This window comes from Xylaria bambusicola (assembly GCF_022495145.1).
Source record: "Xylaria bambusicola strain CBS 139988 unplaced genomic scaffold F5B22scaffold_18, whole genome shotgun sequence".
Lineage (NCBI taxonomy): Eukaryota > Fungi > Ascomycota > Sordariomycetes > Xylariales > Xylariaceae > Xylaria > Xylaria bambusicola.
Window position 1 is genome coordinate 167156 of NW_025953571.1, and position 14596 is coordinate 181751.

Genomic DNA, 14596 nt, shown 5'->3' on the forward strand with positions numbered 1-14596 from the left:
CGTTGCCCCTAAACAACTATATTGTTGTCGATTCGGTCCGTTCAAGCGTTTGTCTCCTTTGGCTGTGCTTTAACGGACCCTACTCCCCTGTAAGTATTGTATTTATATCCGCTATAAGGATTCTCATGGAGGAATTTGAGCTGCTCAAACGTATCGAGACCGATCCAAAGGACAATCCTATCCTCATCCGTGTTGTATTTGGATCCCACTAGGCGAGTCTTCAAGGGGATGATACTGTTTGACGTAATTCCTGGCTTGCCTATTGTATCATGCATCTTCTTGACGTTTGGTCCCACTCCTTGGACGGTACCTAGTTGCAGCTTCAAGCCGTACTTCTCGCCCAGGCCTTCTAGCAGTAGACCGACGGCCTGTACAGGGAAGTTCTTCGACGAGCCTATGTACGGCTTAAGAGCCTTGCATCTCTCGGTAGTGATCTCCTCCTTAAGCTCCTGCACGCTTGTTTGGAGCCCATACTCCTGAAGCTGATGATTGATGCTGAATTCCAGGGCTACCAGAGCACCCAGATACATGTCGCTTAGAGCGACGACTGATGTCAGGAGACCATCAGGGAACTTCGCCGCGAGTATGCTCTTTGCTGTCATTCGGGAAGGTTTAGAAAATAAAGGCAATGAAGGAAGAGATGTTGCCACGTTCGTATAATTCATTGGAGTCTGGATTTCCGTAGCGGATGGCATTGGGGTCTTGGTTTCCGTAGTGTACTCGAATGGGTCTGTTGTAATGCCCGGTTCGGTCTTGACAGCGGGCACAGTCTCCTCCTTAATTTCCATTGTACCCGCCGCGAACTGGCCACCGTTTCCACCTCGTTGCAAGGGGGCGGAAGCATCACTGCGAAATTTCTTGGTTGCTGGGCCGTTCAAGAACTCGATAGGCATCTTCCGCTTCCGTGGGTTGCTCCGAGGAATAACTGACCTCGCGACTGGGGGCACCAATGGCACTAGTCGTTTAGGCGCACCAGAAGCAAGATGCTTCAGTAGCTTTGGGAGACCTAGTAATGGCTCCTTGTAAAAAGGCTGTGACGGGTACATTGCTAATTGAGGATATCATGTTAGTATCGGATATGCAGGCCCGAGTCGTCTGTGGCTCGATAGCATTGCTTTCTTCACTTACCGCTGTTAAGCTCCTCGCTGATCATTACCTTCTGCAACAAGGTATCACCCATGGGAAAGATGGCTGGCCCAGGCGCGAACCTCTCATCGCTTCGTCTGTAGGGAACGAGACCCCTGAAGGGTCGGTCCCTCCTTGGCGGCTTCGTCCCCCCTGATGTCCCCCCTGATGTCCCTCCTGTTGCCCCTCCTGTTGCCCCTCCTGTTGTTCCTCCTGTTGTTCCTTTTGTTGTCCCCCCTGATGCCCCCCCTGATGTCCCCCCTGTTGTTCCCCCTATTGTCCTCCCTGTTGTCCTCCTTGCTGGCCCCCCTATTGTCCCAATCTTTGACGTGTCCCACAGTTTAGGCATCGTTTCTGTTGACGGCATGTTGCTGGTGGTGGTATAGCTGCCACTAGTAGTCGCCTGAAAGAGGTTGGCCTCGAAGGGATTGATGTTGACGGGGTCATCGTCGATTGTGACGGTGTTGATGCTAATGACATTGTTATCGTTGTTGTTGTTGATCCCGCTGCTAGTAGGTTTGTTCTGCTGGGCAACCCCGTCGTCGCCGTCACTGTCACTACTATGGCTACTAGCTGAACTAAGGCTAACTACCTTGCCGTTGACGAAGAGACGATCTACTGAAGTTTCAGGAGATTGAGGAGGTCGAGTATGTTGCGTAGGCGGAGTAGGGCTACGGAAATCCATCTCAGAGTAGTCACCAAATGCGCGCCAGTCGTCTGGGCTGGGGCCGTGATGATGGTCTATTATGGGGTGTGCATACAATGGCTTTTCCCTTCCGATGGGTAGTCGGTTGGTCAAGATACCATAGGCTTGGTCAGGGTCTGATGGATTTACCCGAAGTGTTTCGTCTTTACGTTCGCGGATGGCCTCGAGTCTGTGTGGAAGAATGCGAGAGGATGGCCATCGTTGCATGTTAAAGAAGTAACGGCGTGTGTGCTGAGCCTGGTACCGTCTTTGGTCCTTTGTTGCCCACACAAAGAGGTCAGGTCTTCCATAGCCTTGATATTCTTTGTTCTTTTTGTCCACGCACCCGCCTATCCGACCTGGGTACATAGTGGGCCGGTTCCGGAAACAGTCATCTATGATACCCTCCCGGATGATAGTGAAGGGGTCCTGGTTGCCTTTGAGCGGATTCTGAGACGATGAATTAGGGTCTGCCTTTGCTAGGACGTCCTTGATGTCTGGAGGTATGAGAGCCACCTCACCCGAGCCTGCTGCTATAGCCAAGGTCCATTTTTCGATAGCAAGGTCGTAGGTCTTAGTAGATATTGGCTGCCACAATTTCTCAATTACTGGGAAGCTTGTAGCGGTATTCGATTTCATGCTTTTGATGGGGCGGGGCTTTATGAGCTCTGCAGAGAGCTCTAGAGACGCCTTTGCTGGTTCCGTGTTCGACGGCTTTTCCAGAACTTGTAATCTCTCCTTGATCTGATCCACGTATCTCATCGTCCGGCCCATGCGATAAGCTAGATTTCTGAAGAACTGTGCAGTCCTCTCCGGTGTTTGCGGGAAATATGGTTCACCCGAATAATAGTAGTGTTCATTCAACCGCTGTTGTTTGACATACTCGTGGTACTTCGTAAGGTGAGCACCAACTGCTTCCCAGGGGGCTATATCGGCTCGATAAGGAAAGTCTCGTTCATATTCAATGTCGTCGGGCGATGCGTCTCCGATAGAGAACAACCCCTCTGGTACGATATATTTATGTATGAACTCCCGTCTTTTTGCAGCGGCTATGGTCGTTGTAGGCTGCTTTTGTGTTTCTACACGCTGTAACTCGGGCGTGAAGTCGAACCCTGCATGATCTAGCATGAATTCTAGCTCACGAGCGAACCTAGGTCTATCCCCATTGCACAAAGCCCAGCTGCCGTATGATTGCTGGTAATGGAGCACCATGTCTTCCACCTGTTCTTCATTGCTCTCGCGGAAGTGATAGGAATTTTGGTAGCGCCATGTAACACGATCTTCGGGGTGTACGTTATAATTCGGTCGGCCGACCCTCGCAGGCTCCTCGCCTCTCCTTGGTATATATCTAGGCCGAGTTAGCAAATCAGTATCGGACCATTGTGCTCTGCCTAGTACTTACATGCATCTACCAAGCTGTTGCAACTCAATACAACAAAACTCTGCTTCTTCCACAGAAAATTGGTAGCAAGCGTTAGGATGCTCCGGATTAGGGTCCATGTCTCCGCTGAAAATCAATTCTGATTCCAAAGAGCCATTTATATATGCTAGCGCCGTACTGAGTGTAGGTGGGTTGTAGGTGCGCACGACTTCGTCAATATCATGGCGATTTTCTGCCCAAAGTGAAAGTTCTGTGTAGTTTAGACCTCCCGAAAGCTCTAGGTCCTGGAAGAATGATTGAAGCTTTACATCAAACACAACGGCAAGGTTGTGTGGTGGTAGCTTTGCTGGGTCACACATTTCTAGCGTTCGCGAAGGCTCCGCCAAATACCTCAACCATTCAATCTCATGGTCTGATACCAGCTTGTAGTTATCATCCTCGGTGTTGTCTACGTGTCTGTCGATTCCGGTCCGGCGTTTAATATCCCGACGCCAATAGCGCTTTCTATCTTGCAACTCGTCACTGTCATTGACTGGTAACAGGCGACTATTGTCCATATTAGGGCCTCCAGTATTCTCACGTCTCCCGGCATCGATATCACGTAATATAGCTCTCAGTAAGGGGCGAGGCGCTGCCCCCCACGCAGCATGAAGCAAGATTTCGAGATTCTCAAGGTGTTGGCCAATCTTCAACCAGTGTTGATCATGAACAGCCAAGCCTGTGTAAATGTGTGGCCCACGGAAGTTATTAGGCAATGCGGAGGCTGAGAAGTCCTTCCAGGCAACAGTTCTGTATCGTTGGCGCTGACAATCTGCCAGAAAATCGACGATCTGAGAATACTGAGTAGACCAATGAAGCCATGAAAACGGATCCTTCCACTTTTCATCTGCATCCTCAGGATTGACCACCCGTGGTGCATAGGCTGTATCACTGGGTAAAGCCGCTGGTGGCCCATATGGCAAGATGGGTCGACGCCACGGGGTATTAATGGCACGGTTCTCGTAGCTCGTAAACAGATTCAGACATTGCTGAAGTGCGGCTCTTTGCCATCCACGTCTATGATAAAATGATTGGCCCTTCGTTCCGTCTGGGTTACTAGATTCTTTTGGACCTATAGTTTTGTTGTCGTACGGAGGCGGGTACTTGCGAAGGTCTTCTGGGCCGCATCTCATGTATTTTTCATACGCCCTGTTTTCGGTAGCAAACTTGTTTTCTTTCCGCCAATGAACATGTATATTGTTGCCGGTTTTGACCCGTTTCATAGCGTCCCGGAAATAATTTTCCTCGCTCTCAACATAGTTATCTACCTCAGCGAGGCATGGTATCTCGTCCGTTGGGTCAAGAATCTTGAGTGACGTAGACCAGACCGGGGAGAGATCGCCAAGACGCGGCATAGGCTTCACTGGCCAATGTTTGTACTTCGCGCGGTCAGGATCGGGGAGTGGAAATGCATTCGTATAAGTCAGGAGACGTTCTTGCGTGGTTTGGCCTCGCATGATATCATCAGTCCATTGCGTCATTTCACGGGCACGCTTCTCTGCAGTCAGGTGAGTCCTGACCATAACATGCGCATCCTCGAAGGCAGCGCGCAGCTTAGGGTTACTGTATCCAAGACCACCGGTTGTCATCTGGTGAGTGGCCTCCGCAATGTACCCCTGTATTAGTGGGAAGCTCACGTTCCAGTTAACATCGCGGTCTGCGTCATTATCCCGGAGATAGACAAGTATACGCGGGATCGTAACGCTTGGATCGTACTCCTTCGGGGTAAAAGCGATATCTCCTTCAATGCTGGCATGCAAAATCTTTGCGGCTGCACGCTCAAACTCATCTTTGCCAACAAATCCGCTTTTGTAGAGCTCATCGAGCCGCTGAAGCACTTGCGCGCGATCAACCCCCTCACCTGAAAACTGTATTGGCGCCATTTTGTATGTAAGAAACCGTCTGGCTAAGGGCGGTGTATAAAGCCGGAAAGTGGTCGTAAGGATGCCACACTGCTCGATGCTTACTTGAGCAGAGAGGTCAATGAGAAGAAAAAAAGTCGTTCTAGTAGAGTAGTAGGAGAGCTCAGTCTCTTGCCCAAGGCATCCATCAATTGCCAAGAATGGAACACGAATATTCCGCGGACAGCGGTCTTCCTTGACCGGCTGCTCTTGGAGCTCTACAATGCAGCTAGACAAAGAACGTGGCTGTAGTCTTCGCCGAGTACAAGTGAGACACCCACTATACATGCATTTGCCGTTTGCAGACTTTAGCTTCCTTGAGTCAAAATGGCTTTGTCTGGAATTTGGCAACTATGCTAGTGGCTAATTAGGCTGGAGTGCGTCATAGAAGCTTCACGATCGTCGCCAGAGTTGCTGCAGCAGAAAATCAAATTGTTATGTCACAAAAAAGGCCGCGCGGGACCGATGGGTACTCCGATGATGGATCTCTGCACGGGACGAGTGAACATAGGAGTAGGACCGCTGCGTCGCTTGCGATGTCAGAGTCTGAATGGAGATCGAGAGAGAGACGCAGGCTTCGTTTCCTGTCTAGAAATGCTAAAAAGCCAGACGATAACACACCAGAAGTAGCCGAAGACCAGACAGGTGTTGCGGTGGAAGCCGGAGAAGCAGAATCGTCACAACTAGCTGGCGCGGTTGGATTCCAAGAGGGAAAGCCATGGCAATCGTTGGTTGTTGGCAACTTAGGCGAAAACTTGAGTCACATTGAGCGGAAAAATCGCGAAATCGAGCAACAGGAATTCATTGTGCGATATCACGAACAACATTCGCCAAATGAAGTAGACCATAACAGGAGAATCCTAAATCAACTGATACAGGAGAGAGCTGGAATGGAGGATAACGAGGAGAATCATATGCCTGAGTGCGTTGATTTTCGCAGACTAAGAGCCGAGTCCCCTGAGCTAATAATGAGTGCTTCAGGGACCAACGAGAAAAACGAAACCGCATTTCTCAACGCTTGGAGTTGCTAAGATGGATCCTAGACAATAGCAAATGCGAAGATGAGAAAATCAATGTCAGAGCAGCGATCCAGGGGTACGAATCCGGACAGATACCGTATTCTCACGACTTCACTTTGTTATACGCGGGCCATGTCGTAGACAGGTGTAGAGACTACAAATCTTTCTGTGTAGATAGACATGAAAGACTCGATCGTTACGCTGCCGAGCACGGGCCTGGCTGGCTCTGGCAAGAACCTCCTCTGGCAGGGACCGGGAATGATGTTCTAGCGAAGAAAGGTATTTGTCTCATGCGGAATTTCCAGGTTGATAAGTACGGTATTGGCACCTACCAAATCGCTCTTCAATTTAGAGTCCAGCGTGATAAAGTCTCGAGTAATAAACGAAAAAGAACGCCAGAAAAAACCAGCGAATCGGGAGATGCAACAGAAATCCCGAAAAAGGCACGCAGCAGAGACGCCTCGTGCCGATTGGGCACGCTCCTGGACAGTGGTGCGACCTTTCCGATCATTCTTCAATCTGACCTGGCGAGGTTGAACATGAATATGACAGAATACCCGGCTCAGGGAGTAATGGAAGTGAATGTAGTTGGGGGCAGAAAGAGATTGAAATGGTACGAGATGTATGTGTCAATATGTACTGACGACGGCAGATCACTGGTTAGTCGAGCAGATGAGGCAGTATGGCCAGCGGAACGGCCGACCTTGGGTGGGTTTTGTCCGGTTCTGGCTCAGGAAGACCAAGCCGGTAGCACTAGCTTTTCACAACGACTCAGCGGCATGGTCCCGTTCGATGCTTGCTACCTCTCCTCAGGGCCGGGTATGTCGCGAATCTGGTTAGGGGAAGATCGGAGAGATGTTTTAGGGACTAGTCGATTGCCGGCTCATCTCAGGTTTGATACCGATAAGAAGTTTGTCTTTCAATTGCCTGAAGAGTTGGAGACCCTTCGAGCAGCTGCACAGACACCTGATCGTGTAGTGTTTCTACACGAATCGCTGAACGAATCTGGCGACGTCATCGTAGATGCTGATACCAACATAAGAGGGAGGAGTGAGATTGCTATAGGGAAATACCAGGCTGTGGATCGCGGCCCTGGACAGAAACCATATACAAGGGTTGTGCCAAACCGGGTGATCCAGCTTGAGCCACGGAAGGGAGGTATAAAAGCCATACCTAAACGAAATCCGCGGTGGAGGAGCGAGTACGTTAAACCTCAGTCATCCTGAAAGATCATCATGTCAGCTTGAGAGAAGGTAGTAGAGAAAAGGTGCGAGACTGGCATCCTCAGGCTAGGATATATAAGAATACAAGCGAGGTGTATAATGCCGGCATGATAATGAGTAAGGGAGTAAAGTGATGTGCACAGCATCAACTTGAACATACTTACCTATGCCAATTGCACGCAACCAAACATCGCCAGAATCCCTAGTGAAGTATCGGTCCTTGTACTCTTCCATCATTTCTCTAAAACTACAATCACCTGTCGTTCCAATACATCATCACGAGACTCGTTGAATCAAGGCGTGCACTACGCCCAAACGCTCAGATGGTCAGGTTCCAGCCAGGTCCTATGAAGCACGATAAGCTTCAGGTATTTGATGCGAGCTCTGATACTTCTTTTTTCCTTTCTCAGGAGCACTGGCACAAGACCCCATGAGGTAAATGATCATATAACTCGCGGGAGAAAGTCCCCAGACACCCCAGTGCAGTGCCTAGGACCTTCTGAAGATGCTTGACATCATCGTCTCAAAACATAGTTTCAGTAAATGTAGTAGAGATTGAAATCAAAGCGATGGCATCCTGATAGCCGCTGGCGTTAGGCCTAACTCCGGGCTATACCCTTGCCGAGTGCCGTTGATATCGAGCCACTACGCCGATACCTCGTTAGGCAAGATAGGGCGGCGGTAAACCGAGCTTTGCGCATCGATGGCGTTCTCACCCTCCCGAAAAGTGGCCGGCGAAGGTATACTCGAGTACGCCCATGGCTAGTAACGGAGCATGTAATTATTTTGAGATAATTATTTTAATGCGCTGCTGTTGGCACCCTGCGTGATTGCGATGAGCCCACGGCGGATTCTAGCTGCCACAAGGTTTTGCCGAAGTGATATTCAAGCGGCATTAAAACGTCCAATGTAGCATGAAGTTTTTTTTTACTCATCTGTCTTTCTCAATTGCCTAGAACCCCAAGGTGGCCGGGTCGCTAGGCTCGAAATGGTGTAGAAACAAAGCAACATGTGAGACGACTGTGATGAGAATGAGAGAGGCTGGTATGATGTGATGAGGGAGGAGTGTTTCCAAATCCTGATGCGCGCCAAGCAAATGAAGCCAGCTCTCTGCCTGTATCTAAGTGGGGTACGAAAGTACAGGTAGTTAACCTCGCTCGTGGGCTACGGATGAAAGAAACATTGAATATCATTGAAACAAACACTTGCATAATTTGACTCTGTACCCAGACAAGAGCATACAGCAATAGGGTATGATTTACGGGCATATCTTTTGCTAGTACGCCAAAATTTTTAGTGGCTTGCGCGATAGTCTCAATACTATCTAAAACTTTTCTTTCCTTTTTTTCCTCTCTCTCATTTGCATCCGATGTGGGACTATACGATGATGCCGCCGTGGCAACCGAGAATTCGGAAGAAGAAGTAGAAGAGAAAAATTAATTTTTTTTTGCGCCTCTTGCATCTTTAAGCCTCAATAAGTTAAGTTCATCAGGAGATTGAAAAATAAGAGAGAATTGAAGTATTCACTGTGAGGGGCGCTTCGGCGGCTATCTCGTCATCATTGAAGGTCAACATTATAGCCCACACGGGGACGCTGGCGACTAGCAGGAAGCCACTGCTTCTTAGAATACCTAAACTTCATGATTCGCTAAGTATTGAAGATCGGTTACTATATACTGTCTCCTACATCGCATGCCGCATCGTCATAGTCATAATCCAAACAAAGTCGTGCAAGGCTAAACACGCCAAGTGACGGCGAGTAGCCAGTCAGTTCATGTCACACGGAAGAGCTCGACTCAGACCACGCACGCTAGAAGGGAGGGGCCGAAGAGGTCTGGCGGCTTATTGCCAAATAGAGCTACCGTGCCTCGAAAAGCCATGAACGGTGGGTGGGAACTCCTCCGCACCGAACTGGTTCTGCCCACCCAGCTTGCCGCTCTACTGTGCTATATGTATTAGTAGTCGAGGTAGTCCCATGTGACTCGTGCCCGACCGTGTTGCAAAACAGGACCAGTCTAGAAAAGAAGCGCGTCCCCACGTTTCCGGGACCGGGATCATGAGAACGCCGGACGGGCGAGTCAAAAACTAGTGTCACCACAGCAATTTCAAAGACAGGCACAGTACTTAGACGATCCGGACAGTGGAAGCTCGCCATATTCAAACAGGATTAAATTCAACTGCATGTGGTACACAGCGGAAGCTAACTTACAAGTCGCCAACATTCATGTAACTCGGGTCATAAGCACTGTAGATCCATACTTAGTAAACTCGCTCCAACAGAAGGAATATCGACAAGGGCTCCGTCAAACCAACGAACCAACACGAACAAAATGATTGGACAATGGTTGTCCTGTCTTTAGAACCTTTAGTAGTCCTGGGTCCATCCTGTAACCAATTGTTACATGCAGGTTCTAGTCATCCTCGAAAAAGCGTCATATCTCCGACCCATAGCCAGCTGACAGAACGAACAGCCGTGACCCCTTTGCCTGACTGGACCTGGGAGGCTGACACGGATTACTTACCACATTGAAGAATAAGACGAATCCATTGAAAGAAGGTCCTAGATTCCACAATACGGAATCGGGTTCCAGAGCCAAACAGCTCGAACTACCTACTCGCTGTAGATATGTCTCGGATCGAGGTACATAGCCCATAGCGCATGTCATCTGACCCAACAGATCCCATCAATCCAAGACCACATGTCTAGTGGTAAATACTGTGACGGGTACACTACTGTACGTGATATTCGTAGTTCCGTGCGTTCCCTCATCTGCACGTAATTCTAGCGAACTCGGCGCCCATTCGGAGCAAGGGGAGGGAGGAGGCGGTAAAGGTTAATTGAGGGGTTGTATCAGCCTTAGTGTAGGTAGACTTTTTTGATCCTCTGCCCGCGTGCGTCCAGAATTCAACCTTTGCGTCAGCGCCAGGCTATTTGTGACTTAAATTGAGCATTTGATGCTAGCCAGTAGGCTAGAGGGGGCCGCGCCGAAGGGGAGAGAAAAAAAAATATATTCAGGGTCCTTCGTACTACAGAGACGATGACGAGCCGTCGTCGGATAGATCTTGTTGCGAAGGCAACAGGCTTTTCTTCATGTGGTACAGCGTTGCACTCGATCTTTTTTTCCCTGCTTTCTGCGCGCGTCCTGTCGAGGCACGGTGAGGGTCTGATGCAGAACCCGCCTCGTTACCACGGGACGAATTACCTACTGTATTATCTAGATTGCTGAAAGCTTTCGACAATCAATAGTACACAGTACGGGCAGGTAGTGCGCGGCAAGCTTTCACCCGGTGCGTACCCGGGCTGTATGTTACCTTCATTACATGAGTCTGACATGAGTTACCGGTACCTACCTACCTACCTGCCTGCCTGCCTGCCTGCCTACAGACTACTGTGTACAGTAGGACTTGTATCTACGGCTTGCCCGGGCGATACGGGCGATACTTTGTTTATCCAAAGACGGGTTAGGCCGGGTTACAGGTTCGTTAAAAGGGTAGGGTAAACTAATTATAACAAGATCCCGACAATCGTTCTCCGGGGCGCCGGCACATTCCTGCGCGTCGCGTACCAAACGCGCCGGGATTTTCGTGTCTGCCCAGACCGCGTAAAGTCCAAATGATTTCTCTTGGTAGCCCAAAAGAGACGAAGCCCGACTACTATCGCTTCAACCAACAAACAGTCGCGATAGCAGCAACGCCAAGGCCTCGCGTCTCTGCATATTACGCGGCCGAGCTGTATATTTGTTACTGAGAAGATCCGAGCACAGAGTGATGTAACGGCAGATTCGGGTGCGATATTGTTGGTACCGGTATTTGGGAGAGCACCGACGCGGGGTTCGTTAACTGTTGTATGTAACAGATGATTGGCTCGCCATTGATTAGAGGTGTCTTACAATACTGCAAAAATCATAATGAAGTAAGTTGGGCCGCTGTGGGTACGGCCTTGGCACCTCCAAGGATTTGGAACAGCCCGTCAATTGCTCGTCAATGTTTTCCTCGCTGTGCCATGTAAAAAGCATCGTTAATTGACGATGCTTTGCAGTGCGCGGAATATACCAAGGTTAGGCGGGCAGGCGTATTAGCCGTCCCCTTTTCCGAAGAACTGCCTCCCCAAGAGCGTTTTTAGAGGTTAGTGGTGATCAATCAACAAAAGGGTGAGAGACGGTCATCATAGGTGCCGCCCTAAACAATGTGATATCGTCGATCGGATAATTGACGCTTCCCGTCCGCGAACGTAAATGGTTCAAACTTTCTACAAACTCACGCCCTAGCCAAGTTCTTGTCTATTTGCGTAAGATAATGTCTAGGATGAGCGTTCCTGGGTATGGATATTGATGTGTTTTGTCGATGGGGTACAAAACCACCAGGGTTACAAGGCCACACCTGTAGTGCCTTTTGAACACGCGGGGTATTGAGGTTAATACCACATACTTACACGACTGGACTTACTTTACAACCCGGATTGACCAGGCACCGCTTAAGTATCAGACCTGCTATGGAAGCAGTAGATAGTGCACAAGACCAGCTGAAACTGCTCTACTGCTCTACTGCACTATTAACTCTGACACTGTTTGTTTCTCTAGTCGCGGTCAGTCTCTCTTGGTTTCAATAGCTAGAAGAAGGATCGCGCTTTATCTCGGTAAAGAGTCTCACGATCCTGCTTTACGCAGTTGTATGTAAGGAAGCATGGTCTTTGTGTACCTAGGAAGCATACAGTACACGCTTGTACACCTAATACTGTAAACAAATCTGAGCAAGGTCGCATTAGGGTAGGTTTTGTGTGGTCCCAGCCTGCCGGGACGCTACCAGCCTCAATCATGTGTGGCTTTTTAAGATCTCTCTCCTCTTTTAGGACTTCGCGAGGGCGGCCAAAGCTTCTAGATCGTCGATCTAGGGACTCCACTGGCGTTGGTCCCACCTCTTAGCTCGCTTTACTTCAGCTGAACTGCTAACGTATCCTTACCGTTGATACCGGTTTTGCGGTTTGAGAGGTTTCCATTCCCAGGAGCCCGCTCAATGTCACGATAGGCTATGAAAGTAGTCATCACTCGGTCTGCAGGGCAACTTGCTGCTGATTGTGTTGATCCTTCTGTTCCTATTCACAGCGAGCCATAATCTCGCTTCCAACTAGAGTTGCATGTCGTTATGAAGAGAATGTTAAGGCCCCGAGGATTGGACGCCTTACCCCTGCATTTAAGTCCTAATTGGTGAGCTTGCACTAACAGGAAGGCGGCGCAGTTGTCTAGTGTAGCGACTACAAAAGACTAAGGATCTCTTCAAATTCAACATTGCAACATCTTACTGGTTGCCGCGGCTCGAATTGGGGGTGTTAGTTGCAGCCACCCGCACGACTTACCTATCTCTATTCTCCATCGGATTGTTGTCAGCCTACCGAATAATATCGGGGATTGTACAAGCGAGTCTCAGAGGTTCAAGACCAACGGATCCCACGAGGCCTTGATATTCAGATATCGCGAGTAGGGTATCAGGCTAGCCATTGGATGGAACTAATGTTTCCATTAGCAGCACAGTTGGAGCCGAGCTCCATACTTATGCCTAAGCTTTAACGGTTCATCGATATTGAAGGCTGGTAGCACGGCACCGAAACAATCATCTCGGAGCCCCGGAAAGTAGACCCATGAAAGATTACCGACGAGTAGTCTGTCGCTTACCGTTGCCCTGTGGGTAGGGCAGGCATTACGAAAGAGAGGAGGCGCTTGGTGGTGTGCAAGGCATCAAACTTGCTTGAGAGGTCTCGACGGAGAGCGATATTTGATTGGACTGTCTCATATGAAGACTAGGGAACCAAGTCTTGAGAGCCTTCACCGCTGCAAGACGTGGAAGCACATCATTTGAGGGCCCGAGGTTGGAGAAATTGCCTATTCGCTGACTTGCAGCTGGTATGAACCAGTTCGCAAATAAGAACAGACCAGGCCGAGAACAAGGCAGCGAACGGGGGGATCGCTTATGTGTGATCTACATCGAGAAGACTATAAATTCCATGTTGCGAATCCTGGAAATGGCATTAGGCATATATTCCTTCGTGCTGCTAATCAGGTATGGCGCTAGGAAGTCGACAGGCATTCGTAATCAACAGGAACGCTTCTCGTAGCTTGTATCGCTGCCCGTCGCCGAGGGATTTCATCGACCACAAGTAGATCTCTCGAACGGGAAGATCATGTGAAAGGAACAGACGAGCATGAACCGGTCTAAGGTAAGACCCCGGACTCGATACCCGCTCGCTCCACTACCAGATCGGCCTATACGTCATAGACTCTTAGACGGACACGTAAGTAGTAAGTACGAAGTAAGTATTGGGGAATCGCATTTGTATTCGACCCGAATATAGTAATCAAAAGAGTTGGAAACTATGGATAATTCTTTCTGGGGAGAAGGCTGGAAGCCAGTTAGTGTATTACAGGCGTGAGAAGCGGACAAGGTTCCCTGCGTCGCATCTGTACCAATAAATCAGGACATACCCTGCACTGTTTGCATCTGCTGACACGAACTTGAGTCAAGATCGGCACAGAGCAAGTGCGTTAATTGGAGTGCGCTGTTGAGGTAATTCACCAATTCACACACTCGCGATGGGTATGTTATTGGGTATGATATGCATACACATAACATACCTGGTAGATCTGGAATAAATAAACAAACAAGTCACGGCAGTTTGTATACCTACTTAGCTGGTTAGACGTATGTTGTATGTCGTGTGTCGTGCAGGAGATCGATAACGGCGCAGTTCCCATACACGGCAAGACTCACATGTGAAGTGGTATCCAATGAGCAGCCATGCGAGCCTAGCCCTACACATCGAGCCTACTACTGCTCCTCCCCATACACGCGTATCGTACCTTTTTACAGCCGAGTTATGCTAACCATTGTAACCATGATACCGGTTACGCGTTCCAGGTTGCATGACTCGACCTACTCGATTAGGAAGAGCGTGCGAAGAGTCGGCGGCGTTGGTTTGCGATTTGGCATGATGCTAAGGGCCGTGGGTGTAATCTTTAGAGGAGCTTCGGTCGAATGATTGACGATCTACTGTATCAGTAGGTAGAGTAGGCGAGTAGGGTAGCGAGAAGAGGCCCCCAAATGTCTGGTTATTTACCTTCTGCAGGTAGGGACTGTGAAAGCAACTAAAGCAAGCCCATGTCAGTCGATCCTGTTACTACTTCGTACTTCGTACGGGTATACTTACGAAGTATGTAGCACGGTGGCGTAAA

At 49.3% G+C, this 14596-nt stretch overlaps 2 protein-coding genes across 2 annotated transcripts; one reads left to right on the forward strand and one right to left on the reverse strand.

Moving 5' to 3' along the window:
* Positions 1-41: 41 nt before the first annotated feature.
* Positions 42-5113, reverse strand: F5B22DRAFT_646109 (uncharacterized protein; the record flags this gene model as incomplete). The annotated part of the gene is made up of 3 exons (XM_047978686.1): positions 42-1048; positions 1129-3158; positions 3213-5113. 3 exons carry the CDS (start codon positions 5111-5113, stop codon positions 42-44), a joined length of 4938 nt encoding a protein of 1645 aa, XP_047831225.1.
* A 455-nt stretch (positions 5114-5568) lies between these two features.
* On the forward strand, positions 5569-7376 carry F5B22DRAFT_636055 (uncharacterized protein; the record flags this gene model as incomplete). Its single annotated transcript, XM_047977234.1, has 3 exons — positions 5569-6053; positions 6113-6772; positions 6803-7376. 3 exons carry the CDS (start codon positions 5569-5571, stop codon positions 7374-7376), a joined length of 1719 nt encoding a protein of 572 aa, XP_047831226.1.
* Positions 7377-14596: the final 7220 nt, after the last annotated feature.